This window comes from Aethalodelphis obliquidens, unplaced genomic scaffold (genome assembly GCF_003676395.1).
Source record: "Aethalodelphis obliquidens isolate GAN/ISIS:26980383/991018 unplaced genomic scaffold, ASM367639v1 scaffold97, whole genome shotgun sequence".
Lineage (NCBI taxonomy): Eukaryota > Metazoa > Chordata > Mammalia > Artiodactyla > Delphinidae > Aethalodelphis > Aethalodelphis obliquidens.
Genome location: NW_020838041.1, coordinates 3,682,356 through 3,708,032, shown reverse-complemented (window position 1 = coordinate 3,708,032; position 25,677 = coordinate 3,682,356). Strand labels below are relative to the sequence as shown.

Genomic DNA, 25,677 nt, shown 5'->3' with positions numbered 1-25,677 from the left:
TAAGAAATTTTATCTTCTCACTTTATCATGTGAGACAGCAGCCTTGTGAAGATAGGCAGGAAATGTATAGTCTCTTTCTACTTACAGTACAGTTGCATACTGATTACAATAAATGTCAAGTGGTTTGGACACTCGATGATAATGGAATTCAGAGGAAGAAGAGATCATTTTTGCTCGGGATAATTAGTGGCTAGATTGTGTTGGTAATACCAGGAATAGGAGTGCTTCCTACTTGTGGATGTTTGAGTCTGATGGAGCCTCCTTAATTTGTAAAGCTAATTGAATATATTTAGTTTCTCCAGTCCTTCAAATATGCTCATTTTTTTTTTTTTTCTCTCTCTTGTACCTGCAGAATCCAAGGATCCCTTTCATTCTCTCTCCATATTGCCTGATGGGAGGCATTATGGCCCCCAAAGACATAATGACAAATACTCATGCTAAATCCATCCTCAATTCCATGAACTCCCTCAGGAAGAGCAATACCCTCTGTGATGTGACACTGAGAGTGGAACAGAAAGACTTCCCTGCCCATCGGATTGTGTTGGCTGCCTGCAGCGATTACTTCTGTGCCATGTTCACCAGTGAGGTAAGTGGTGAGTCATCTCCTCACAAGTGGAACCTCACACATGTCACTTCACAGTTGTCTCATTTCACTGAATAAAATAGTAGAAGTCTGATGTAATAGTGAATTTCTATAGTATGGTGTTAAATGGGCCAACTCTGGATAAGATCTGCCACTTAGTTTTCTCATCTCTGAATGAGGGATAATAGTAACACACAATAGCATACGGTTACTGTTACAGTTACTTGAGAAAATTACATATGACGTGCTTAGAACAATGTCTAGCATGTAGTAAAACAAATACCAACTATTGGATTTTACTTACTGCCTTTTTAATTTAAATTTATTTATTTATTTATTTTTGGCTGTGTTGGGTCTTCGTTTCTGTGCGAGGGCTCTCTCCAGTTGTGGTAAGCGGGGGCCACTCTTCATCGCGGTGTGCGGGCCTCTCACTATCGCGGCCTCTCTTGTTGCGGAGCACAGGTTCCAGATGCGCAGGCTCAGTAGTTGTGGCTCACGGGCCTAGTTGCTCCGCGGCATGTGGGATCCTCCCAGACCAGGGCTCGAACCCGCGTCCCCTGCATCGGCAGGCAGATTCTCAACCACTGCGCCACCAGGGAAGCGCTACTTACTGTTTTTTAAATTTGTTTTCCTTCTTCTAAAGTTTAATATTTTAAAGTGAATACTGGGGAAGAGGGAGGGGGGAAGGAAAGAGGAGTGAGCCTCAGTCCTCATCCCATTCCTTCTAACAATATGTGGAGAAAATCAGTCTTCATTCTACCAGTGAAGGCTTTAGAGTAATTGCAAATGAGAGGGAGAGGGCTTAGTGCCTGACTCTGTGGGTGTTTGAAGTATCACCTAGAAAAATATGCTGGCTCTGGAGCACAAGCCTTTAACAAGGGAATTAGAAACAGGTTGGCTTGGCAAGAAAAGAGGTAGTGCTCTCAGAGTACTAGGAAAAAGACTGCCTTAGTAATTGCCTGGCCAGACAGCTAAGATGTGAAGGAGGCTGCTTGGTGAATCGTGAGGGACTCAGCTGAGCAGAGGGGACCACTGCAGACCTCAGCTCCCAATATCTCAAGTCTGATTTTTTAATTTTAAATAAATTGTCATTTCTTTTTAAGCTTGAATGGTGAGTACACCACTTGATTATATCATTTATCTCTACTTATATGTATGGCTGACATATTTCATTACAGTAACACTTTTTAAAAAATCCTCTCAACCACCAGGGTTTTATCAGTGCAGGTGTTGCTGCTGACCTGAGTGGGAGAGATCGTGTCATGAGAATGTCAGTAACTGCCTTTTACGGGCAGATGCTGTGTTAGGTGATTGTCGCCTCCCACTCACCCCAGGGGTGGTTGTTACCATCTCATTTTGCAAATGAAGAAATAAGGTCTCAGGTGCTAAATGCCTTATAGCTTGTAAATGGTAGAGGGGATTTAATCCTAAATAAACTTAGCTTGATTCTGGTTTTGCTGTTCTAGTTGTAAAGCCAGAGTCGTGTGTGCTGCTGAACCAGCGCTCAGTCACATGGCTGGTGGGGAGAATGCGGAAGCCTGACACGTCGCCCCAGCAGACCCAGGCTAATTTTTTTCTTTTAATATTTATTTATTTTTGGCTGAGTTGGGTCTTAGTTGCTGCACGCGGGCTTTCTCTAGTTGCAGCGAGCAGGGGCTACTCTTCATTGCGGTGTGCGGGCTTCTCATTGCAGTGACTTCTCTTGTCACGGAGCACGGGCTCTAGGTGCGTGAGCTTCAGTAGTTGCAGCACTTGGGCTCAATAGTTGTGGCTTGCGGGCTCTAGAGCGCAGACTCAGTAGTTGTGGCTCGTGGGCTCTAGAGCACAGGCTCAGTAGCTGTGGCGCACGGACTTAGTTGCTCCGCGGCATGTGGGATCTTCCCAGACCAGGGTTCGAACCCGTGTCCCCTGCATTGGCAGGCGGATTCTTAACCACTGCGCCACCAGGGAAGCCCCAGGCTAATTTTAAAGTGACCCTGTGCAGGGCGACATTACAGACCCTGTCCTGTACGGTACCCCAAGGAGCACCAGAAGTGGTGATATTTATTTAACTGGGCAAATGTCATGGCTGCCAGCAGGAAGCACTGAGGACTCGGACTGCTGGCTGCTCACTACATGTTGTGCATCCTGTCTTCACTCTTTCTCTGCACATTCAGGAATTAGTGTGGAGTTCTGTAAAAGAACTCTCTTTTATTTTTTTTTCTCACCAGTGATTATTTTATAGTCTTTCTTTAAAAACTGACATCAGGCAAGAAAGTGTCAAATGGTCTTGTCTTTTTCAACTGAAGTATAATTAACCTACAACACTATGTTTGAGGTGCACAACATAGTAATTCATTATTTCTATACAATATAAAATGATCACCGCAACAAATCTAGTTACCATCTGTCACTGTTCAAAGGTGACAGAAGGGGAAGCCGTATGTAGATATCCAGGGTTTAAAGTATTATTCACTTTATTCCTCATGCTGTACATGTCATCTCTGTGACTCATTTATTTTGTAATTGGAAGTTTGTACCTCTTAATCTCCCTCATCTGTTTCACTCATCCTCCTATCCCCTTGAGGTTTGTTTTTTTTTTAATTGAAGTATAGTTGATTTACAACATTGTGTTAGTTTCACGTGTACGGCAAAGTAATTCAATTATACATGTGTGTTGTATATTCTTTTTCAGGTTCTATTGCATTATAGTTATTGCAAGATATTGAATATAGTTCCCTGTGCTATAGAGTAGGTCCTTGTTGTTTACCTATTTTATATATAGTAGTGTGTATCTGTTAATCCCAAACTGCTAATTTTCCCTCCCCCCAACTTTGGTAACCATAAATTTGTTTCCTGTGTCTGTGAGTCTATTTCTGTTTTGTAAATAAGTTCATTTGTATCACTTTTTAAGACTCCATACAGAAGTAATGTCATATGGTATTTGTCTTTCTCTGTCTGATTTACCTCACTTACTATGATAATCTTTAGGCCCATCCATGTTGCTGCAAATGGCACAATTGTTTTTATTACTGTTTTATGGCTGAGTAATATTCCATTGTGTGTGTGTGTGTATACATATATACACACACACAATATATGTATACACACCACATCTTCTTTATCCTTTCATCTGTTGATGGACACTTAGGTTTCTTACATGTCTTGGTTATTGTAAATAGTGCTGCTATGAACATTGGGGTGCATGTGTCTTTTCAAATTAAAGTTTCCATCTTTTCCGGTCACATGCCCAGGAGTGCAATAACTCTATGTTTAGTTTTTTAAGAACCTCCATACTGTTCTGCATACCCTTGCATTTAAGTTGTTTAAAGGAGTGGTTCCAGAGACCTGGATTTTTTTCTTTAACATCTTTATTGGAGTATAATTGCTTTACAGTGGTGTGTTAGTTTCTGCTGTATAACAAAGTGAATCACAGCTATACGTATGTATAGCTGAATAACAGCTATACATATACATATATCCCCATATCCCCTCCCTCCCACCCCTCTAGGAGGTCACAGAGCACAGAGCTGATCTCCCTGTGCTATGCAGCTGCTTCCCACTAGCTATGTTTTACATTTGGTAGTGTATATATGTCCATGGCACTCTCTCACTTCGTCCCAGCTTACCCTTCCCCCTCCCCGTGTCCTCAAGTCCATTCTCTACATCTGAGTCTTTCTTCCTATCCTGCCCCTAGGTTCTTCAGAATCTTTTTTTTTTAGATTCCATATATATGTGTTAACATACAGTATTTGTTTTCATCTTTCTGACTTACTTCACTCTGTATGACAGACTCTAGGGCCATCCACCTCACTACAAGTAACTCAATTTCGTTTCTTTTTATGACTGAGTAATATTCCATTGTATATATGTGCCACATCTTCTTTATGCATTCATCTATTGATGGACACTTAGGTTGCTTCCATGTCCTGACTATTGTAAATAGAGCTGCAATGAACATTTTGGTACATGACTCTTTCTGAATTATGGTTTTCTCAGGGTATATGCCCAGTAGTGGGATTGCTGGGTTGTATGGTAGTTCTATTTTTAGTTTTTTAAGGAACCTGCATACTGTTCTCTATAGTGGCTGTATCAATTTACATTCCCACCAACAGTGCAAGAGGGCTCCCTTTTCTCCACACCCTCTCCAGCATTTATTGTTTGTAGATTTTTTGATGATGGCCATTCTGACAGGTGTGAGGTAATACCTCATTGTAGTTTTGATTTGCATTTCTCTAGTGACTAATGATGTTGAGCATCCTTTCATGTGTTTGTTGGCAATCTGTATATCTTCTTTGGAGAAATGTCTACTTAGGTCTTCTGCCCATGTGTGGATTGGGTTGTTTGCTTTTTTGATATTGAGCTGCATGAGCTGCTTGTAAATTTTGGAGGTTAATCCTCTGTCAGTTGCTTCATTTGCAAATATTTTCTCCCATTCTGAGGGTTGTCTTTTTGTCTTGTTTGTAGTTTCCTTTGCTGTGCAAAAGCTTTTAAGTTTCATTAGGTTCCATTTGTTTATTTTTGTTTTTATTTTCATTTCTCTAGGAGGTGGGAGAGACCTGGATTTTAGGTTCAGTTCTCTTAGTAATTCTGTGTGAACCCTGGTGACCATCTAACCTCACTGGGTTGTCTGTAGAACAGGGTGATTGAACTTGATGGCTTCTTCGTTCTCTTCCATCCCTAAATTGTTCCTTAAATGTGGTGCAACTGAAAGAGCACAGGGTGAGGCAGGAGGCCTGGCTCTGATCTGTCGCTTATTAGTTGAGGCCTTGGTTAAGTCACATAACTTCTCTGAACCTTAGATCCTTTATGTCTTAAAGGGCAGTAATATCGGACCTAACTGCCTTACCAGGTTGCTGTGAGAATCAGATGAAATAATAGTAAATGAGAGGCACCCTGAAAAGTTGTAAAGCAAATATTAATGCGAAATACTACAGTTCCTCTAAGTTATTACATAGTGATCTCATTTATATAGTTAAGCTATTTGGCTAATGGGAATATAGTTTATTGACTAAGAAATTCCTGACATAAATGTACTCATGTTTCTGTTTGTAAATACTGTGTTAAATGTTAGTAAAATGTTTTTCCAAAATAATGTACTGGTGACTTTTTGTATTGTTAGGGATTTATTTTGTTCTTGGCTTTGGTAGGGAATACTTTCTGATTATTATTCTAGGCTGATGATAAAGACATTTAGTTCATAATGGACATGCCCTGGAATTTTGTAAGTAATTGGAATCTCTAAACTAAGATTACAATCTAATAAAATTTTTGTAAGGTAATCAGTTTTCAGATAGTTTACTATCCTGTAAAACTGAAGATTTCTACCCTTAGCTAAACCATTTTCTATGATTATCTGGCCTCAACTATACTCATAACTCCAAGGATATAGTCTAGACTAAATGTACCACCAGTAATTCGGTAATCCCAAAAGAGAGTCAACCCAGTATTTGAAAAAGTATCAAACAATCCTGTTGTCTTCAGTGGCACAGCAGAAGCCCTCTCAAGATGACCTGCGTGTTGTCTAGGGACAGATAGGACAGTGCTGGCTCATCCTGGAGGGTCTGGAGCTGCAACTCCTGGGGCATCTACAAGCATGAAATCTCAGCGAAGTTTGTATTTCATCTCAGAAGCTCATGGACACTAGTGGCATGCTCATGGCAACTTTTGGTTCTATCTGGTGTTACGTCTGTATTTGTTTTAATATGAAAGCAGCATTTAAAATTATTCACAAGTAAAATTAATATTCCAGGAAGGTGTCATCTCTGTATCTTCTTGGGTTACACATAGCTCCCCCCTATTTGAAAAGCTACAAATATATGCCGTGTTTGCTTTGTACAAATCAAACAAAATAGTCGATCTTTTTTTTTAGATCTTTCAGCACATAGACAAAAATAGGATTTGAATTCCCAAAGCATAAAATTTCTAATCTGATTCTTAGGCGTTGAGCCAGGGTTCCTCCTTATATTCAGTTAATATTGTTAATGTCCCTTCCAGCTTTTGTATATGAGACTCTGCCTTAATCTTGTGGAATTATAACCACCATGATTTCATACCCTTTGAACTTTCAGCTTTCAGAGAAGGGGAAGCCGTATGTAGATATCCAGGGTTTAACTGCCTCGACCATGGAAATCCTGTTGGACTTTGTGTACACAGAGACCGTGCACGTGACGGTGGAGAATGTCCAGGAACTGCTCCCTGCAGCCTGCCTGCTTCAGCTGAAAGGTACAGATGCTAAGTTGTTCGTGCCACAGTGACCCTGGAGATGTTTAAAATTCGTGATGTAAACTTAATCGTGAAAATTAAGGAGACAGACTGTGGGCCTCATGTTTACTGCCCATGGCACAGAAGTTGAGATTTCAATTGCGGTATAGAGTAGCCTCCAAATGTGAGTCTTTGGCTCTTTGGGAGAGAGCATTTACTTTTTGTTTTTAAAAAAGGGGAGGAGGGGATAATAGATGCCTTTCCTTCCATGTATGTGCACAACAGTCCTGCAGGGAAACACAGAAAACTGATACGCGTCGTTGCCTCCGTGGAAGGGAACTAGATGGCCAGGTGGGTAGGGAGGCTAGGGGGACTATTCATATAAACCCTTCTGTACCTTTAGTTTGTTGAATCATTTAAATTATCTATTAAAAATTTAAATTGGGGCTTCCCTGGTGGTGCAGTGGTTGAGAGTCCGCCTGCCGATGCAGGGGACACGGGTTCGTGCCCCGGTCCGGGAAGATCCCACATGCCGCAGAGCGGCTGGGCCCATGAGCCATGGCCGCTGAGCCTGTGTGTCCGGAGCCTGTGCTCCACAACGGGAGAGGCCACAACAGTAAGAGGCCCGCGTACAGCAAAAAAAAAAAAAAAAAAAATTAAATTGACACACAAAAATGAAAGTGTAAAGTTTTCACAGGATTAGAGATGATCCCCCTTCCAGTTCCCAACCTGTCTGTCCTAACCTCCAGTTCTGTTTCTGTTATTTTCAGTTTTTGATACATGATTGAAACAGTGTGAAGTTTTTGTATTAGTGCACAGCTCCAACATTAATTTTATACTCTGAGCTTTTCAGTTAGACAAATGTGAGATTGTTATCCATATCTCCTATTTTTCCTTCACCGGAGTCTTTTAGTAAGTTTTCATGTGGAGTAGAAATTAGGTACACTGTGCTAAATTAAGCTGATTTTATAGCTTGATTCCGAGGAGTTTTGTAGGCATGTTTGTTTAATTGTGGCGGTGTCCACAGAAGCAATTCGTCTTGCCGTACTTGTTCTAATGCAGCAGCAGACATTTGTAAAGTCCTTGCAGAAGGCCACACAGCACATAAGACAAAAATAGGATTTGAATTTCCAAAGCATAAAATTTCTAACCTGATTCTTAGGTGTTGAGCCAGGGTTCCTCTGATACAACGTGATGTTGTGATCCAAGAATATAGGCCCATCCACCTGGCCGAGTGTCCTCAAGGACTCACTGTTTTTGTCTGTTCTAGGCGTGAAGCAAGCCTGCTGTGAGTTCTTGGAAAGCCAGCTGGACCCTTCTAACTGCCTGGGTATCAGGGACTTTGCGGAAACTCACAACTGTGTTGATCTGATGCAAGCAGCTGAGGTTTTTAGCCAGAAGCATTTTCCTGAAGTGGTGCAGCATGAAGAATTCATTCTTCTCAGTCAAGGAGAGGTGGAAAAGCTCATCAAGTGTGATGAGATCCAGGTACAGACTTGGCTTGGCATTAGCTCTTGTCAGGACTGGGCCAGAAGACCAGAAAGCAAGGCGGAGTTGTTGTACTTCTGTAGCAGGGCCCATATTAAGCTCTGAGGTTTCATTAAATGTCCCTGAAATTGCATGCCAAACGTATTTGCCTATTTACGGAAGGGAGTTCGCTACCTCCCTCAATGAAATTTGTGATCCCAGCGGTTAAGAATCACTATTAAACAGTATGGAATAAGCATTTTAAAACATTTACCAAGAATATCTTCCTGTATAGCCGTCGCCATGCCAGGTGCTGGGGAGCCAAGAGTGCGTAAGAGACAGTCTTGTTTCCAGAGAATTCACAGTGTAGTAGTGGCGACAAACAGGAAGACAAAAATGATGACTGAGTGTCAGGAGAATAATGAGCCTGTTCAAGGCGAGGAAATTCCATAGAGGAAAGAAGAAAACCTTCTGGATTTAAACGGGATCGTAAAGGGAGCGGGTCAGAAAGGACGGGGCAGCAGGTTGGAGATGGTGAGCCAGAGGCAGCTCATCAACGCCCGTGGGAGGAGAGGGCCCTGCAGACCGGGTGTTGAAGCGATAGGGTCCCGCCTCCGTGTGCGAAGCGCCCAGGGACGCGGCCCAGCAGGGAGCGAGCCTTCGTCCTCCGCTGAGCAGAGCGGGGGTGGGGGCTGGGGTGCTGCGTGTGGATCTGTCGTTAGGCTGGGAGCTGCAGTGAGTGCAGCGGGGGCTGTGCATGTCGCGGCAGCCAGGCATTCCTCTCCAGGGCTCCAGCCCTCTGGTTAGGAGCTTCTGGAAGACACCTAGCAGAGCCAAGTGCTGGGGAGGAGTCCACCTGTTGGGTTTGTTTTCCCCAGTGAGGAGACATTCGATTCTCTAAGGAGGCGAAGAGTTATTTTATTTTTTTTTCCTCTCTCATTCTGAGATAATAATGAGAAACGACTTTAAACGTTTACTTATTTATTTATTTATTTGGCTGCGCCGGGGCTTAGTTGCGGCATGCAGGCCCTATCTAGTTCCCTGACCAGGGATCGAACCCGGGCCCCTACGTTGGGAGCACAGAATCTTAACCGCTGGACTGCCGGGGAAGTCCGGCATTTGTAAATCTTGTTCAATTCTCAGAACTGGGTCCATTTTTCAGAGGAGGAAACTGGCGCTGTGATTAGTCACCACCCTCACACAGCTGGGAGGGGCAGGACTTGTGCCGCCCATCTGCATCCACAGTCTGTTCTCTTCACCACGGAGCTGTGAGCTGTGTTTCTATTTGACCAGATCTGGAAGTAGTCACAGCAACCATTTATTTTAGAACAGTGGAGACTGGGGGATAAAACCGGATGGAACAGGGAGGGCAAACAACTGACCTCTGCAGAAGCCGGGATGAGCTCTTTTGTACGGTCTTCCTTAAGTGTCCAGCGAGACTGGCCTTTGCTTTTTTTCAGCAAATGACATTTTTTCTCTTTCATATACCAGCCAGAAGCAGGAACCAGATGTCTGGCCCTGGGGCTAACGCTTCCTCTGGACCATGTAAAACAATAGTACTTGAAACAATGGAGGCAGCATGTCACGTTGTTTAAAACAGCACGGGCTTCAGGGTCACGCTGGGGTTTGGGCTTGGCTGTGTGACGCGTGTCCCCTAACCGCTGACCTTCAGATCCCTCTCCCATAAAATGTAGATAACAGTCGTACTTACTACGTAGGGCTGTTCTGAGCGTTAAATAAGAATGTCAGTGCCTGATACATAAACGAAGTCTCTGGGAAAATTTATTATGGAGACTATTTTCTCCATAGTGAAGCATTAGTATTGGGGGTTTTTTCTTCCCAGTTTAGCTGTTTCTCTGCAATTCTAGTTTATTCTGTCCTCAGTAAGATCAAGGATCTCTACTCATGATTGAAAAACCCATTTTAAATGGATATATCTAATTTAAACCTAGAATGTGTCAGAGTCTAGCATGCAGCTGTTCAGAACTATTAGCCTGTCATCCTTGCCTTTAACCAAAGTTTATCTAAAAAATCATGACCACCCTTCTGCACCCTCACCTGCATGTAAACCGTGAGTAGGCTGGGTTAGTTTGACCTCCCATAAATTTGCTTACACAGATTCTGTCATCACTGTCGTAGTCTAAGCATCATCACCTTTTGCCTGATGGACCAGAGTAGCCTCTAACTGGCCTCCCAGCTCTTAGCCCTTCTAAACCGCCCTCCCGTGGCTCTCGGAGTAATCTTTACCAGACATCAGTGTGGCCCAACACTGGCCTACTTGAAGCCTGTTAACGGTTTAGAGTGAAATCCAGTCTCCTGATGCTCTGTTTACTTCTCCAGCTTGACCTTTTTCGTCCCCTCCCTCATTCATTCTGCCACACCAGCCTCTGTCGTTTCCCAAGCTGTCCAATAGAAAGTTCTGTGAAGGTGGAAAGGACCTGTGTCTGTGCTGTCCAGTTCACTGGCCACTAGCTTGAAATGTGGCCAGTGTGACTAAGAAGCTGAATTTTTTTTTTTTTTGCCACGTTCATTGCTATTAAGGACAGACTTTGGGGGTGTTGGGGGGGTTTTTTAGCCATACCACACGGCTTTCGGGATCGTAGTTGCCCGGCCAGGGATCGAACCTGTGCTCCCTGCAATGGAAGCATAGAGTCCTAACCACTGGACCGCCAGGGAATTCCCGAAGCTGAATTTTTAATTTAACTTCATTTTAATTAATGTAGATGTAAATAGCACATGTGGCTCATGGCTACTGTGTTGGATGGTGCAGTTGTAGGGCTTTTCCAAGTGCTTTCTGTCTGCCCCGAGGCTAACTGCTACTCTTCCATCAGGTTTAAACCTATTGCTCCTGCAGGGAGGCATTCCCTGTCCCATCAGCCTAAATGAAGAAATCTCGTGTTATTCTGTCTCATAGCCCCTGTACTTTTCCTGTGTGGTACATAATGACAGAATGGGATTGTTCGTTTTTCTGATTTAACAATTATCTCCCCACTTAAGAGGAAGGTTCATGTCTGATTTGTTCACCATTGTATAATTACCCTCCACAATTCCTGGCACTAGTAGGTGTTTGGTAAATCCATCAAATGAATGAACATTCTGAAACATTTTCTGTATTTTCAGCTCTTGAGAGAAGTCCACAGAGTGATGTCTTTGTCTGGGCACTGTCACACTCTGAAAGTTATCTCAGAACAGACACACTCCAGGGGCTGATGGAGGGACACAGGCCTAGTCCTCAGGTGTCAGTCTCGGGGAGGTACTAGGTGTTACTGTACCTTGTGCTTGTCCAGGGACGTAATGTAGGTTTTCTAGGGTGTGTCTTATCCAGTCTGTCCTATGTAGCTTAGACCTAAGTTCCCCAAATGATTAATTATATGTGTCATCTCAAATAGCATGGTGACTAATACAGAGTAGTTGCTCAAATACTAATTGACAGTGTTTTGCAGACCCTGCACTCTTTACGATGCCGTAAGGGAAGTTCCTGCTCACAGCCTTGGCTGAAGCGTCCAAGAGTGAGCACGGAGGTCCTTAGACAACACCTATGAATATAAGTTATTTTAGGAGCCAGTCTCGGGGGCTTCCCTGGTGGCGCAGTGGTTAGGAATCTGCCTGCCAATGCAGGGGGCACAGGTTCGAGCCCTGGTCCGGGAAGATCCCACATGCCGCGGAGCAACTAAGCCCGTGTGCCACTACTGAGCCTGCGCTCTAGATGCCGCGAGCCACAACTGCTGAGCCCGCGTGCCACAACAACTGAAGCCCGTGTGCCTAGAGCCCATGCTCCACAACAAGAGAAGCCACCGCGATGAGAAGCCCACGCACCGCAACGAAGCCTAGCCCCCCGCTCGCCACAACTAGAGAAAGCCCGCGTGCAGCAACAAAGACCCAACACAGCCAAAAATAAAAATAAAATTTTCTTTTTAAAACAAAGAGCCAGTTTCAAGTAGGGCAGCAGATTCCCCCTTCCCCTGCTGAAGTTTCAGAAATGACCAGAAAAAAATTCAGGAATGGGGAAAATTCTGAATTAAAAGCCGATTTGTGACTGATGGTCTATTAGGTACTCTCTCTCTTAGGTTTTTTCCACCGAATCTGACTATAACTCTCTTCATGATATCAGCAAGTTGTGTCTGAAATGATTGTTTTCCCAAGAGCCTACTTATTTCTGGGAGATGGGAAATAACGGTGGCGGGAATGGGGCGGGAAGGAAAGGGAAGCGAGGTTACAGAGCAGCCCCACCATGTGGTCACGCACTCGCAGGTGGATTCTGAAGAGCCGGTCTTCGAGGCCGTCATCAACTGGGTGAAGCACGCCAGGGAGGGGCGGGAAGAGTCTCTGCCGGACCTGCTGCAGTACGTCCGTATGCCCCTGCTGACGCCCAGGTACATCACGGATGTCATAGATGCCGAGGTGAGCCACACAGGACCCAGGGCGGTGGGCGTCTCTTGTAGCTTCATGTCGTGAACTCAGAACTGGTCACCTCAGAGGAGGCACGAGCATCCTGGGAAGCATGTCCTGGGGGGCCTGGGGCGGGGAGTCTGCAGGCGGTCACTTGGCCGGTCAGTCTCCTGGCAGAAATGAAAGTCTATGGCTTAATTTAATTTTGTGCTTTGTCTTTTCATTTTACGTGCTCCTCAGTGTTTTGCATAAGCAACATCGGATGATAAATTTTGTCCCCTTCTCTGTTAAACAGAAATTTTTCCAAATTGCCTTGGAAAAGATGCTTTGCTCACCTAGTCTCTATTTTTGACTTCTGGTGAGGCCAGCATGAAAGGAGTTTGATGCATTTATTGGGTTGGCCAAAAGGTTCCTTCAGTTTTTAAGTAAAAATAAAAGACACATTTTTCATTTTCACCAAGAACTTTATTGAAAGACATATTCACCGTTTTGTTCCACTACCTTCTGCCGTTTTTCAGGCAACTTCATAATTCCATCTTCCCAAAACTTTTTATATTTTTGAGCAAAGAACTGTTCCAGATGCATTTTACAGTATTCCAGGGAATTGGAATTTTTTCCATTAAGAGAATTTTGTAAAGACCAAAATAAGTGGAGATCCGAAGGTACAATGTCTGGCAGGTGAATCAGAACTTCCCAGCCAAACTGTAACAGTTTTTGCCTGGTCATCAAAGAAACATGCAGTCTTGCGTTATCCTGATGGAAGATTATGTGTTTTCTGTTGACTAATTCTGGATGCTTTTCGTCGAGTGCTGCTTTCAGTTGGTCTAATTGGGAGCAGTACTTGTTGAAATTAATTTCGTTTTCCGGAAGGAGCTCATCATAGAGGACTCCCTTCCAATCCCACCATATACACAACATCACCTTCTTTGGATGAAGACCGGCCTTTGGTGTGGTTGGCTGGTGCTTCATTTCGCTTGCCCCACGATCTCTTCCCTTCCACATTGTTGTACACTATCCACTTTTCATCATCCGTCACAATTTAAAAACGGAACATTTTTGTTACCTTTCAGTAGAGAATCGCTTGCGGTAATACGGTCAAGAAGGTTTTTTTCCACTTAATACTGAGCCCAGACATCAAAGCAATTCACGTAACCAGGCTGGTGCAAATGGTTTTCAATGCTTGACTTGGATATTTTCAGTCCGTCGGCTGCCTCCCGCGTGGTATAACGTTGATTTTCTCAATGAATGTCTCGATTTGATCACTATCAACTGGTCTCCCAGACTGTGGAGCAGCGTCCAGTGAGAAATCTCCAGCACGAAACTTCGCAAGCCACTTTTGACACATTTGATTAGTGACAGCACCTTCTCCATACACTACACAAATCTTTTTCTGCGTTTCAGTTGCGTTTTTAACCTTTCTTGAAATAATAAGGCATGATATGCCAAGAATGTTGCTTTTTTTCTTCCATCTTCGGTATTAAAATGGCTACAGAAAAATTCACCAATTTTGATAAGTGTTTTTTAATGCACGCTATGACAGCTGTCACAATACAATCTAAAAATATTGTTTCAAATGAAGTTAAAGTCAGCTAGGTGCTACTAGAGCCAGCTTAGGAGAAAACCGAACGAACTTTTTGGTCAACCCAATAATATCAACTTGGATCATATCATGTTTGTTTATAAGTGTTTCTCCAGCCTGAGATCTCGGTGGTGCGTTTTCTGACCTTCACCATGCACATTACCTGGACGCTACCCTGGGGGCCGCTGATTTGTAATGTGTAGGTGAGGCCCAGACAGGCGCCTGCTTCTGGCCCAACCCTGGTCTCTTTGGAAGTTAATTATAGACACAGCTTTGCAGTCGTTTGCATTAGAAAAGATGCCTGTGCTTAGTGTCACATCTCAAATTCTTTGCCTCCTGTTTGTAATTTCTTCCTTAATAGTCCACTCACATACCCCACACATACCTTTGAATCACGTAACGTCTATTCAAAAAATCTTTTTTTAATCATTCCGGAAGCCCATAGCATAATTATTACCAGCAGCCCTCCTGGAACCACAGGGCTTTGGAAACTGGTTTTCTGTGTTAAGAATTTAATTCTTTATATGTGCCATTTATGCTTTTATTAGAGGTGGTCCTGCAGCTCACTCTCCTACCTGCTGTATTTCAGCCTTTCATCCGCTGTAGTTTACAGTGCAGGGACCTCGTTGATGAAGCAAAGAAGTTTCATCTGAGGCCTGAGCTGCGCAGTCAGATGCAGGGACCCAGGACAAGGGCGCGTCTAGGTAAGCTGGCATCTTGTATTAATTGTGTCAATTTGTACAAGTCCCTTTACCACCCGGAGCTTTCTTTCCTATAAACCAAGGATATCTTCCCTTCTATTTCACATAACTCTTTGGAGGATTACATGAGATAAAGTGTGTGAAAGCACTTCATAAATTGTCAAGTATTATGCGACATAAGTTACCACTGTTATTTCAGTATATTTGGAGCCTGTGAATTAGAAATATCTCAAATGCCATGTAGTGAGTAAGTGGTCTGCTTCCCCCACCTCTGCCCTTCTCCACGTGAAGAGGAAGGGGAAGCAGCAGCGTGGTGAACTGCAGAGGGGTCCAGGGTGGTCAGAGGCAATGGCATGCAGTGGTCAAGGGCCTGGACTCAAGCCAGACTGTGGGTTGGGTGCAGGTCCCCATTTACCACTTGCCAGGTGTTCGGCAGGAAACTCAGCCTCTCTGTGTCAGTTGCCTCATCTGTAAAATGGGGGCCATCATAGCTCCTCCCTTGAAGGTTGTCGTGAAGAGCAAGTGAAAGGCTGAGAACGGCTCTCGGCACACGTGAGTGCTGTGCACGGAGGCTGTCATGTCAGCAGACAGACCTGGGTTCAGATCCCAGCCCAGCCAGTGACTGGCTGGTTGTGAGCCTGGGCAGGGTGTCCACTTGTCTGAGCCGATGCTTCCGCCTCTGAAATGAGGACGCTAATGTCTTATCACACTGGTTATTGTGGAGGCCCAATGACATCACGCATGTAAGATGCCTGACATTGCAGCTGGCATGTAATCTGTGCTCAAATGTTACGTCATTTCCATTTCACTGTCCCAGGATCCTAGATACTGTATGTAATAGCATTTCATAGGTTATAAATTACTCTGTGTATATGGGGTGGTATCTTGTTTTTATCACTTCCTATTTTTGCTCTTATCTGACTGTGGACTCATGTGTGCTAAGGTGTTAATTGATAATTAAGCCTTTCATTGATAGATTTAAGTAGAATGATGATTTATCTCATTTTTTAATCGCATAAGTAGTACATATCTGTAGAAGTTTTAGAAATACAGAGAAGCAAAAAATAAATAAATGAGTCATCCATAATTGCACCACCCAGAGATACTACTTTTTGTTATTGTTGTTTTTAAAGGAATACTGTTCTGTTAATTCCTGGGAGATGACAAAATGTGATCTGTATCGCTTGTTATATACAGAGATATGTAATCAACACAAGATAAATGGAAAAAATACAAAAGGAAATTTTTTTTAAAAGATTGAAGGGCTAAGTGAAAAATCATGAAAATATTAGAAGAAATTATACGAAAATTATTTGATTAACTTCTGGGTGGGAGCCTTTTTTTTCTGTTTTTAACTGTGGTAAAATATACATAACATAAAATTTACCATCTTCTCCGTTTTAAGTGTACAGATCAGCGGTGTTAAATACATTCACACGGTTGTACAACCCGTATCCAGAACTCTTCTCATCTTACAAAACTGAGATTCTGTATCCATGAGAGAGCAACCTCCCTTCTCTCTACTCCTGTTTTTTAACTAAAACAGAGAAACCTAGAACTCTTCAAGGTTACTTGACTGCATCAGTTTTTTGGGGGTTTTTGTTTTTTTTAAATTGATGGCAAAAGACGTAAAGTCAAGAGACGGGGACTGGGAGAAAATATACTCAATATGTATGACAAAAGGTTAACATTTCTACTGTAAAAAGAACCCATATGTATCAACAAGAAAAAGAGCAGTGACCCCACAGAAGGCGGCACGGGAGGTGCACAGGTAGCACACAGAGGAGGACGCGTGAGGGAACACCGTGCACTTAAAAGATGCTCCACTAGGAGGTCTGGAACCACAGATCAGAACAAGGTAGTCACTGGAGTTTAAAATGAGCACACCCTGTGTGTCCCACCTCCGGGAATCTGTACTGTAGAAACAGCGTGTCAGTACAGAAATAAGCACATATGAGGAAAGACATATGCATAAGAATGTTTACTATAAATTGCTAATATCCAGAAAAAAATGAATACAGCCTGAATGGAATGCCAAGTAAAGGGGGATTAATGGTTGACTGAATTATAGCACAGCTGTACCATGGAATGTCACGAAACTGTTAAAAGCATTGAGTCAGATACACGTAAGATTAATTGTGCACGCTGAGGGGGGGAAAAGAAGGAAGCAAAACCTCCTACATATGTGTGTTTGCCTGAGCATAAACAAACGATATGTGTACAGGATAAACACTAAACCTTTAATAAAGTGAGATTGCAGGGGAATATTAACTACTAGTGTTTTGTTTCTATACCTCCGTGTTATTACCATAAGCTGACAGAGAAGATAACAGATATATATTCTGTAAGTAGCAGGTGAGCCGGTGATGTAGAGGAAAGAATCTGGCACTAGGAGGTAAGACATTTCGCTTACTTTGATGTTTTCCTCCCGGTTCTGTTAGTCTGCTAACGTGCTGTTTGAACTTGGACAAGTCCTTCAGCTTCTCTGGATTACCATTTCTTCTTCGGCATATGAAAGGAGTTAAATTCAGCCACTGGAGCTCTTTCCAATACAGAAGATGTGTTTCTTTCTTGTAGAGCCAGCCAGAAGTGTCCCAACCAGTACATAATTGCTTGTTAAATCGAACTAAGTCCAATAAAAATTTGTGTGAACCACCAAACCCAGAAGGTTCTCTAGAGTGCATTTCCTGCTTTTCTTTGAACAGGCTGCAGAAAGCTCCTACTTGCTCGGAGAACTTGCTTATTGTCCTGACCTTGAGGGATTAGAATATGACTCTACACGCCCTCATAGTTTCGAGGTCATTTTTTCAAAAGTTCTAGGAAGGAAATAATGAAACTGTTCCCTACGAGATTCTTAATTTAGCATCTCCACGTTAGTACCTTAGAAGTAAATTGTTCCAGCCATCCTGTCCTCTGCCCGTCTCTATTCATAGAGGTTGCTAAGTCAGTTACCAGGATGATGGCTCTTTGCATACAGCATAAGGAAATTAAATATACAGCTGAGGAAAAATAGCATGCCAAATTATGTGTGGGGATTTTGTTTTAATTGTTAATCTTACCCATTACTCTCTCATAAAAGATATAATAGAAATTGTAGTTCCTACTTTGTCACTGGCTTCTCGTCTGAGCACGTGGAAATGTCGGTCCCTGAACCTGTTCTTAGCAGTCCTGCAGCCTGTCTGCACTTTCCTCCAACAAAACACCCCAGCGCACACACGTTCCCCCCCCCTCAAAAAAACAGTGACTGGCACTGTCCTCTGTGTGAGTAATGTGCCTTTTCACACTGCTCTTACCAGGTGTTTTAGACACATTTTCCTCATCATAAAGATAAAAATCTAACTTGGCAAGTGCCCCATTCCTTGGCAGAGAACAAACAGGCTTCCTTCTGGTCAGCCCTTCCCCTGGCTCTTTCTCACATTAGTAAGTCTGCTGGAGTAGTGGTCCGAGCTGAGGGTCCAAAGACAGTGAAACCCTAGGAGTTCCTCTGAGGGAGGAAGACTTTCTAGGCACAAAGCAATAGAAGAAGTTGCAAAAGAAAAGGCCAGTGCACTTGACTAAACAAAAATCATGTACAACATTGTAAGACAAATCAGGAAAATAAATCTGCTGCAGCCACAGCAAAAGGTTAAAGTCGTTTGCATGCAAACAGCTCATAAAAATGCACGCAAGAAAGAAACACTAGAGACATGAGTGTGCGGCTCATAGAAGCGGAGTCCTGCTAAATAAAAGGGGCGAGATTCAGCCGAAGTAGTTATAAAGTCTTAGCAGTGCTAAGGCAAGAGTTAAAACAATAAATACAATTTTTTGCCTTCCAAAGTATCAAAGAATAAAAAGACAATACCAGTGCTACAGAGAGTAGAATGGATTGGCGCCTTTAGAGTGTTGGTGGGTATGGAATTTGTTTCAACCTCAGTATCTTATAATATACATCCAAAGACTTCTTTAAGGTTCATGTTCTTCACTAGGCAGCCCTCCCATTACTGTGTTAAGAAAATGACTGGGAAAAGTTTCATATTCAAGGATGTTTATCATAGGATTATATGTGATTATTTATAACCCCAAATCATGAACTCCTGAAATACCTAAGAATATTAAAATCATATATTAAAGGATTTTGTTAATATTTTGAGAAAATGAAATAAAAACAGGACGCACTACAGTATGGTCCCGTTTATGTTTTATAAATATTTAGAAACAAAGCTGGAAGGAAATAATCTTATGTTTTGCTGTGTCTTCGTATTGTGGAATTATAGCTAAATTTTTTCATAACACTTTCTTTTTAAGCTTTTTAACAGTGAAAATGTATTTTATATATTATATGTTTTATAATCACAAGACATAATATTCTTAAATCTTTTGAACCAAAGGGTGGGTAACATGTGAGTGAGGATGACAGTCATACTAGCCCTTGAGTTATTTTTTAAACTTTTTAAAAGAAAATCATTTTTGTGCTAGAAAAAGCTACACAGGCTAAACAGACATCAGAACTGACTAAAATAACACGTTTTCAGTGTTAAAACACTGGCCCTCTTGTCCTTATCAAAAGCTCTGTCGGCACTGACATGAACTCCGGCCGCAGTGGGGAAGTTAAACTCACGTGGCAGGCAGTCTTTCAAAACACAGGATCTTTCAGGGAAAGTAATGAAAATAGGCCTTCCTTGCAGAGAGGTTTGGACACCCCAGCTTCTAGTGGTCTAGGAGCCCCAGGGTTCAGAGCCATAAGTCGCTGAGCGACTTACGCTGACACCCTGCCCACGTTCCTCTGTGGATGCAGGTTACCAGGACGTTTACTGAGAAGCCTGGAGCCACGGGAGCACTATTGGTCCTCCAGAGTTTGAAATTAAAGCTGAAAATCAATGGTATTTTTTTTAATGTGCAAAGCATAGAAAATCCCCTCGGTTGTTGTGGGTGCTTTCGGGACTCATCACTGTCTCACCTCCTCTGCTCAAGTCAGAGGGGGAGAAAGGGGCCGATGGCGGGGAAGTGCTGCCAACGCAGGCCCTGGCCTGCCCCAGCTTGGAGGGATTTCAGAAATAAAATCTGCATCATACAAAAGGGCCCTTTGTTCAAATGCTTTGTTTTCTAAAAGAAGATGGCTGCTCACGTTGGAGAAGGGGCCACATACTTTATTTGGCAAGTTCACAGACAGGTGCCCTCTCAGAGGGGGAGGTTAAAGTCCGTGCTTTATGTGTGGGTTTAAGAAAAATTTCAAACATGTATAAAAACAGAATAATATAAGGATTTCCCCCATACCTATTGTCCAGTTTCAACAATTATCAACTCATAGCCTATGTATTTTGAAGCAAATCCCAGACAGGATAAACTTCCATCCATATATATTATGCTTTTGTGTGTATCTCTAAAAGATAAGAAATACACAGCCAAGTATTTATCTTCATCAGATATCAAGTACACATACACACTTCCTCAGTTTTCCCGTAATTGATTTTTCTTTGTTTTTTATACTTCAGTTGCTCCAGTCAGGATCCAGACAAGGCCCACACGTTGCACTGAGTTCATAGCACTCTTTTGTCTCTTTTATTTTATTTTGAAACTATTTTTTTCCACATATTTTTTGTTGGGCTTTATTTATTTATTTTTGGCTGCGTTGGGTCTTCGTTGCTGCGCGTGAGCTTTCTCTGGTTGCAGCGAGCTGGGGCTAGTCTTCGTTGTGGTGCGTGGGCTTCTCGTTGCGGTGCGTGGGCTTCTCGTTGCGGTGGCTTCTCTTGTTGCGGAGCCCGTGCTCTAGGCGCACAGGCTTCAGTAGTTGTGGCACGTGGGCTCAGTAGTTGTGGCTCGCAGGCTCTAGAGCGCAGGCTCAGTAGTTGTGGCGCACGGGCTTAGTTGCTCCGTGGCATGTGGGATCTTCCTGGACCAGGGTTTGAACCCATGTCCCCTGCATTGGTAGGCAGATTCTTAACCGCTGCGCCACCAGGGAAGTCCTCTTTAGTCTCTTTTAATCCATAGTTTTTTCCCTCCTGCTTTGGTTTCCCTTTGCAATTTATCTGTTAAAGAAACCTGTAGAATTTCCCACAGTCTAGATTTTGTTGACTGCATCCAAGTAGTCTCATTTAACACATTCTTCTGTCCCCTATATTTCCTGTAAACTGGTGGTTAGACTAGACGCTTGATAAGATTCAAGATTCAGCCTCAATTTTTCTGCGAGAATACTTCATAAGTGATGGTGGCGTGCTTCCTGCTGAGTGTTCTGAAGCGGTATGTGAGCTTTCCCCTGACGGTCATAGCCGCTGTGGATGACTGTCACAGCCGTGACTTCATTAGGGGCTTGTCTGTATTCCTTGTCAGTTTAAAGGTACTGCATTTGCTCTTTCAAGTCCAGGTCAACAAAATGCCCTCCTGGGGACTGAATTTCCCTAAATGCTCCGGATAAGTGTTCTCTCCAGTAGCACAATACACGGGGGATTTCCTCAAAAGAAATATTATCAGAATAAGATTATCCAAATAAGTCCTTAGGGGAAAGGGGACGATACAAAAGCTATCAAAATGCCTTGTTTGGGAAAATAGTAGAGAACAAGACTCCCTTTAAAAGCCTAGTCTTATGATTACCTGGCAGTTTTGACGAATTAGCAGGGAATGTGGTCGTATAGTTGGCTAATTTGGAAAAATAAAAGTCATGGAAAAGACTTTTTTTAATCTATCATTTGGTTCCTAAGCCACAACTCTCAACTTTTTGGGGACAAGGTTAGGAGAGCATTCTTTGCCATGGCAAAAAAACTCCCCTTTTGAGTTTTACGGGGTGAGAAGGGCAGAGAGAGCTCCTCCAGCCTCCAGCCTGCACTTGGAGCCTGTTGTGAAATCAGCCAGAGTTGTCTAGATGGGTTGAAATGGTGCAGGGTGTGTTCACGCTTGCCTTCCGGAGTTTTAATGTTGTCCAGAAATTTAAATTTCAGAGATTCAGGTTCTCAGGAAGAAATAATTTCCTATTAGGCAGCCTTATGATGAATCTCCTATTTCAGATGGCTTCTCTGGGCTGCAGAGAACAAGGTATCCTAGCCCTGTTTCTCCTTCTCCTTCCCTGTGAGGAGTTACCCAGCAGCGATGGGGAAGTGACCTCTCTCCTTCTCCCTTGTCCTCAGGAGCCAACGAAGTGCTTCTGGTGGTCGGGGGCTTCGGAAGCCAGCAGTCTCCCATCGACGTGGTAGAGAAGTATGACCCCAAGACTCAGGAGTGGAGCTTTTTGCCAGTAAGTAGTGGTGGAACCAAGCCTGGGGAAAGAGCTTAAATGCAGTCCCTGGCTCCAGATCATAACGAATCCAGCCCTTAGAGTAGAAAAGCCTGGTAACAGCATCGTGTTCCTTACAGCAGTTAGTTTCAGTAGTTAGTTATTGACTAATTAGACATAAGAAATATTAATGACCCTGTGCCAAGTTACACTCAGCTGGCCGCCACCATTCCCACGCCTTCCCAAGCTGCCTGTGCAACTCGCAGGGTGCTACCCTCGTGCCCTGTTAACCTGAACACTGTGTTAAACTGTGCTAAGCTGAACTGGTATCCAGTGGAACTTGGAAGTTTATATCTCTCTCCTTTGGTGTGTCTCTGTTTCAGTGCTGAATGAACAATAGTAATTCTGAGAAAACTTGGAAATCTTTTGATCATTTCTCGTAACTTTTCGGGTCTTCAGGTCCTGGCCCTTAGATAGCACTGTGGTAATAGCTTTCTACTTTATGGAATGATACCGGTCTTTAGCCCAGTGCCTTATGGAATAGAGAGGAATCGGATACTGGATAACAGAAGGACATTAGGTCCTTTGGAAGCCTTGGAAGGAGGCAAATGTACAGAAGGCTTTAATCTGTAAGAGCATCACAACAAGCAAGAGGTTTTCATCCAGACAGCAGACGAACCTCTGCGCAGAAGGCTTCACAGTGACAGGTGAAGAAGCAGAGGTGCGCAGATAAAAACAGGAAGGACAGCAAAAGGTGAGGCCTAAGACTGGCATGACTGAAATGACAGAGGCACCTCTTCCCTCCTGAATCCTAGAGCATCACTCGGAAGAGACGCTACGTAGCCTCAGTGTCCCTCCACGACCGGATCTACGTGATTGGCGGCTATGATGGCCGTTCCCGCCTCAGCTCAGTGGAGTGTCTAGACTACACAGCAGACGAAGATGGGGTCTGGTATTCTGTGGCCCCTATGAATGTGCGACGAGGCCTGGCCGGAGCCACCACCTTAGGAGGTAGGCTGGTGCACAGGGCAGTGTTTGCATTTTGGGGTGGCTGGATCGGGGTTCATACCTCTCTATGAAAATGTGGAGGCTACTGGTAAGATCAGATACGCCTTTCTGCTTTCAGAAATACCCATGGGTGTTTCAACGCTGACAACAGAGTTGGTAAATCAAGTTCCACTGTGCTGAGTGGGGAATTGGCACTAGTTGTATTTTTGCAAATTCCCATCTAGTCTTGGAATGTTTCTGAAGATTCCATCTTACCCCATTCTTTTTACATGTCTCGATTGTGCTGTCCTCTTTAAAAAGGACTTAATTGACTTATCCCTTAAAAAAACACTTGTTTTTGCCCCCAAACATTGGAAAGAGTTGTGGGAGATTTGTAGAGAAAAGAGTTACTAGAAGGCTCTCGTTCTCTAATAGCTGTGACTTGTTCATTCTGAGCAGATATGATCTATGTCTCTGGGGGCTTTGACGGAAGCAGGCGTCACACCAGTATGGAGCGGTATGACCCAAACATCGACCAGTGGAGCATGCTGGGAGACATGCAGACGGCCCGGGAAGGCGCAGGCCTCGTGGTGGCCAGCGGGGTCATCTACTGCCTAGGTGTGCGGGCTGGGACGCGGGGAGAACTGATGGGCGGCAGCCTCGGGGTGGGATCCTTTTTACCAGAATGAAGTTCGTAGACTTCCTTCCACTAAAACCCTGGTCTGCCACAGTATATTTTTCATTAACTGGGATTCTCCTTTTCATGGAAGCAGAAAACAGGGTACTGCCAGATTTCTTTTTGGATTATTGGAACCCTTGAGGGAGAACTGGAACTAAAAGACTTAGTTGAAACACTCGAGAAAGGCAGAATGGGAATGGGCATCAGGACTTACCATTCTTTCTGGAGTGGGGTCTGCTTTGTCTTTCAGGAGGATATGATGGCTTGAATATCTTAAATTCAGTTGAGAAATATGATCCCCATACAGGACACTGGACTAATGTCACACCGATGGCCACCAAGCGCTCTGGTAAGACCAGTCAGATCTTGGGGGGCAACAGACGGAGCTGTCCAAACCTTGTATGTGCAGTGAGGGTGCAGCCACAGGCCAGGCATCGGACCAGGGCTGCAGCCCCGTCTTCACTGGAGACAGAGGGGAACATGAGTCAGGTCCATTCTCCTCCAGCCTGTTGTCTCTAAATACAGTGAGACTAAAGGCAGCCTAAACTTTGACTAGGGTACAGTTTGAGGGCGAAGGCTTCCTGTCTTACTCGTTTTTTGCATCTGGGCCCCTCCCTGCATCCTAGCAGCCAGTCCAGCTCTGTGGATGTGGTGCACACTGCCTGAGGGAATGTGCGTGTGCAGCGAAGGGGCTTCCTGAGCCCCCAGGCTGGGGTAAGGTAAGGAGAGCACCCTTCCTCTGGGCAAGATGTGCTCCAGAGCCAGTCACAACTCCTTTCCTCCCTTTATTGCCTTCTTTTTTCCACTTCCTTCTTTTCTGCTGATAAGGGTTGGGCTGTGAATTAACGAAGGTGAAGATGACAGCCAGTTCGAGAGGGTTTACAGGCGGGTAACCTGTGCAGGACTAGATTCTTCCAGGCCTGTCTGGCCCCGTCCCCATCCCTCGGCCATTCTGGAATTCAGCTAGCCATCAGTGACAGTGTTTTGTTTCTAGAATTCAGATCCTGAGCTTAGCAGTATTCATTTGCTGTACCTTTTCTTCCCCAGGTGCGGGAGTAGCCCTGCTGAATGACCATATTTATGTGGTTGGGGGATTCGATGGTACAGCCCACCTTTCTTCTGTCGAAGCGTACAACATTCGCACCGATTCCTGGACAACGGTCACTAGCATGACCACCCCGCGATGCTACGTCGGGGCCACGGTGCTTCGGGGGAGACTTTATGCAATTGCAGGGTGAGGGTTAAACCAGGCATCTAGAGTGGTGTGATCCGAGCCGCATCGGGGGTGGAGATGGGGTTTGGTCCGGGAGGGAGACGCCTTGTGCGGGAGGGGGCCATGCGGCTGCAGAGCTCAGTCCCGCCTCTTCCCCCTCAGCTACGACGGGAACTCCCTGCTGAGCAGCATCGAGTGCTACGACCCCATCATCGACAGCTGGGAGGTCGTGACCTCCATGGGAACCCAGCGCTGCGACGCTGGCGTGTGTGTTCTCCGCGAGAAGTGACCGGTCCGACACAGTTGGCAGGGAACCAAGGATCCTTTCCAGAACGTCTGCTTCTCACTGTGTGCACAGGGTGATTACAGGCACCAGTGCCGCGATGATTGTGCTTATTTGACGCCCCTCGCACTGGTGGTTTTCCCTGAGGAGGGTGGGCTGCAGACCCTCAGGGGAGGAGGCTGCACGCTGAGTGGGTGTGGGAGGCCAGACCACCTCTCCTCCCGGCCGCGGGGGCACTCTCCCCTCGTTTCTGACTCAGCGTGCGCTTGGGAGAACATACATTTAAGTTGTGCCTCGCGTGTTGCAGAGAACTAAGGTATGAGCGCAGCGCCGGGGTGTGGGCGGTATCCAGCCTCGATCATTGGAAGGGTACCAACTCTTGTTTCACAACAATAAATATCTTACCTAGTCTACAGGTAGCAGGGGCAAC

The 25,677-nt window shown here is 44.3% G+C and overlaps 1 protein-coding gene across 5 annotated transcripts in view; it reads left to right on the top strand.

Moving 5' to 3' along the window:
* The window catches only part of KLHL12 (kelch like family member 12), a 27,498-nt gene extending 1,838 nt beyond the window's left edge, over positions 1–25,660 (top strand). For 2 of the 5 annotated variants that reach the window (XM_027096008.1, XM_027096009.1), the window contains exons 2-12: positions 353–586; positions 6,634–6,787; positions 8,037–8,254; positions 12,485–12,634; positions 14,791–14,905; positions 22,000–22,106; positions 22,901–23,096; positions 23,532–23,690; positions 24,002–24,100; positions 24,799–24,985; positions 25,127–25,660. In XM_027096008.1, coding sequence (XP_026951809.1) covers positions 392–586; positions 6,634–6,787; positions 8,037–8,254; positions 12,485–12,634; positions 14,791–14,905; positions 22,000–22,106; positions 22,901–23,096; positions 23,532–23,690; positions 24,002–24,100; positions 24,799–24,985; positions 25,127–25,253 — 1,707 coding nt within the window. In that variant the 5' untranslated portion in view covers positions 353–391 and the 3' untranslated portion in view covers positions 25,254–25,660. Of the gene's footprint in view, positions 1–342; positions 587–6,633; positions 6,788–8,036; positions 8,255–12,484; positions 12,635–14,790; positions 14,906–21,999; positions 22,107–22,900; positions 23,097–23,531; positions 23,691–24,001; positions 24,101–24,377; positions 24,471–24,798; positions 24,986–25,126 lie in introns of those variants that run through there. The other 3 variants (XM_027096012.1, XM_027096011.1, XM_027096010.1) reach the window with 3 other exon arrangements.
* The last annotated feature ends 17 nt before the right edge of the window (positions 25,661–25,677 follow it).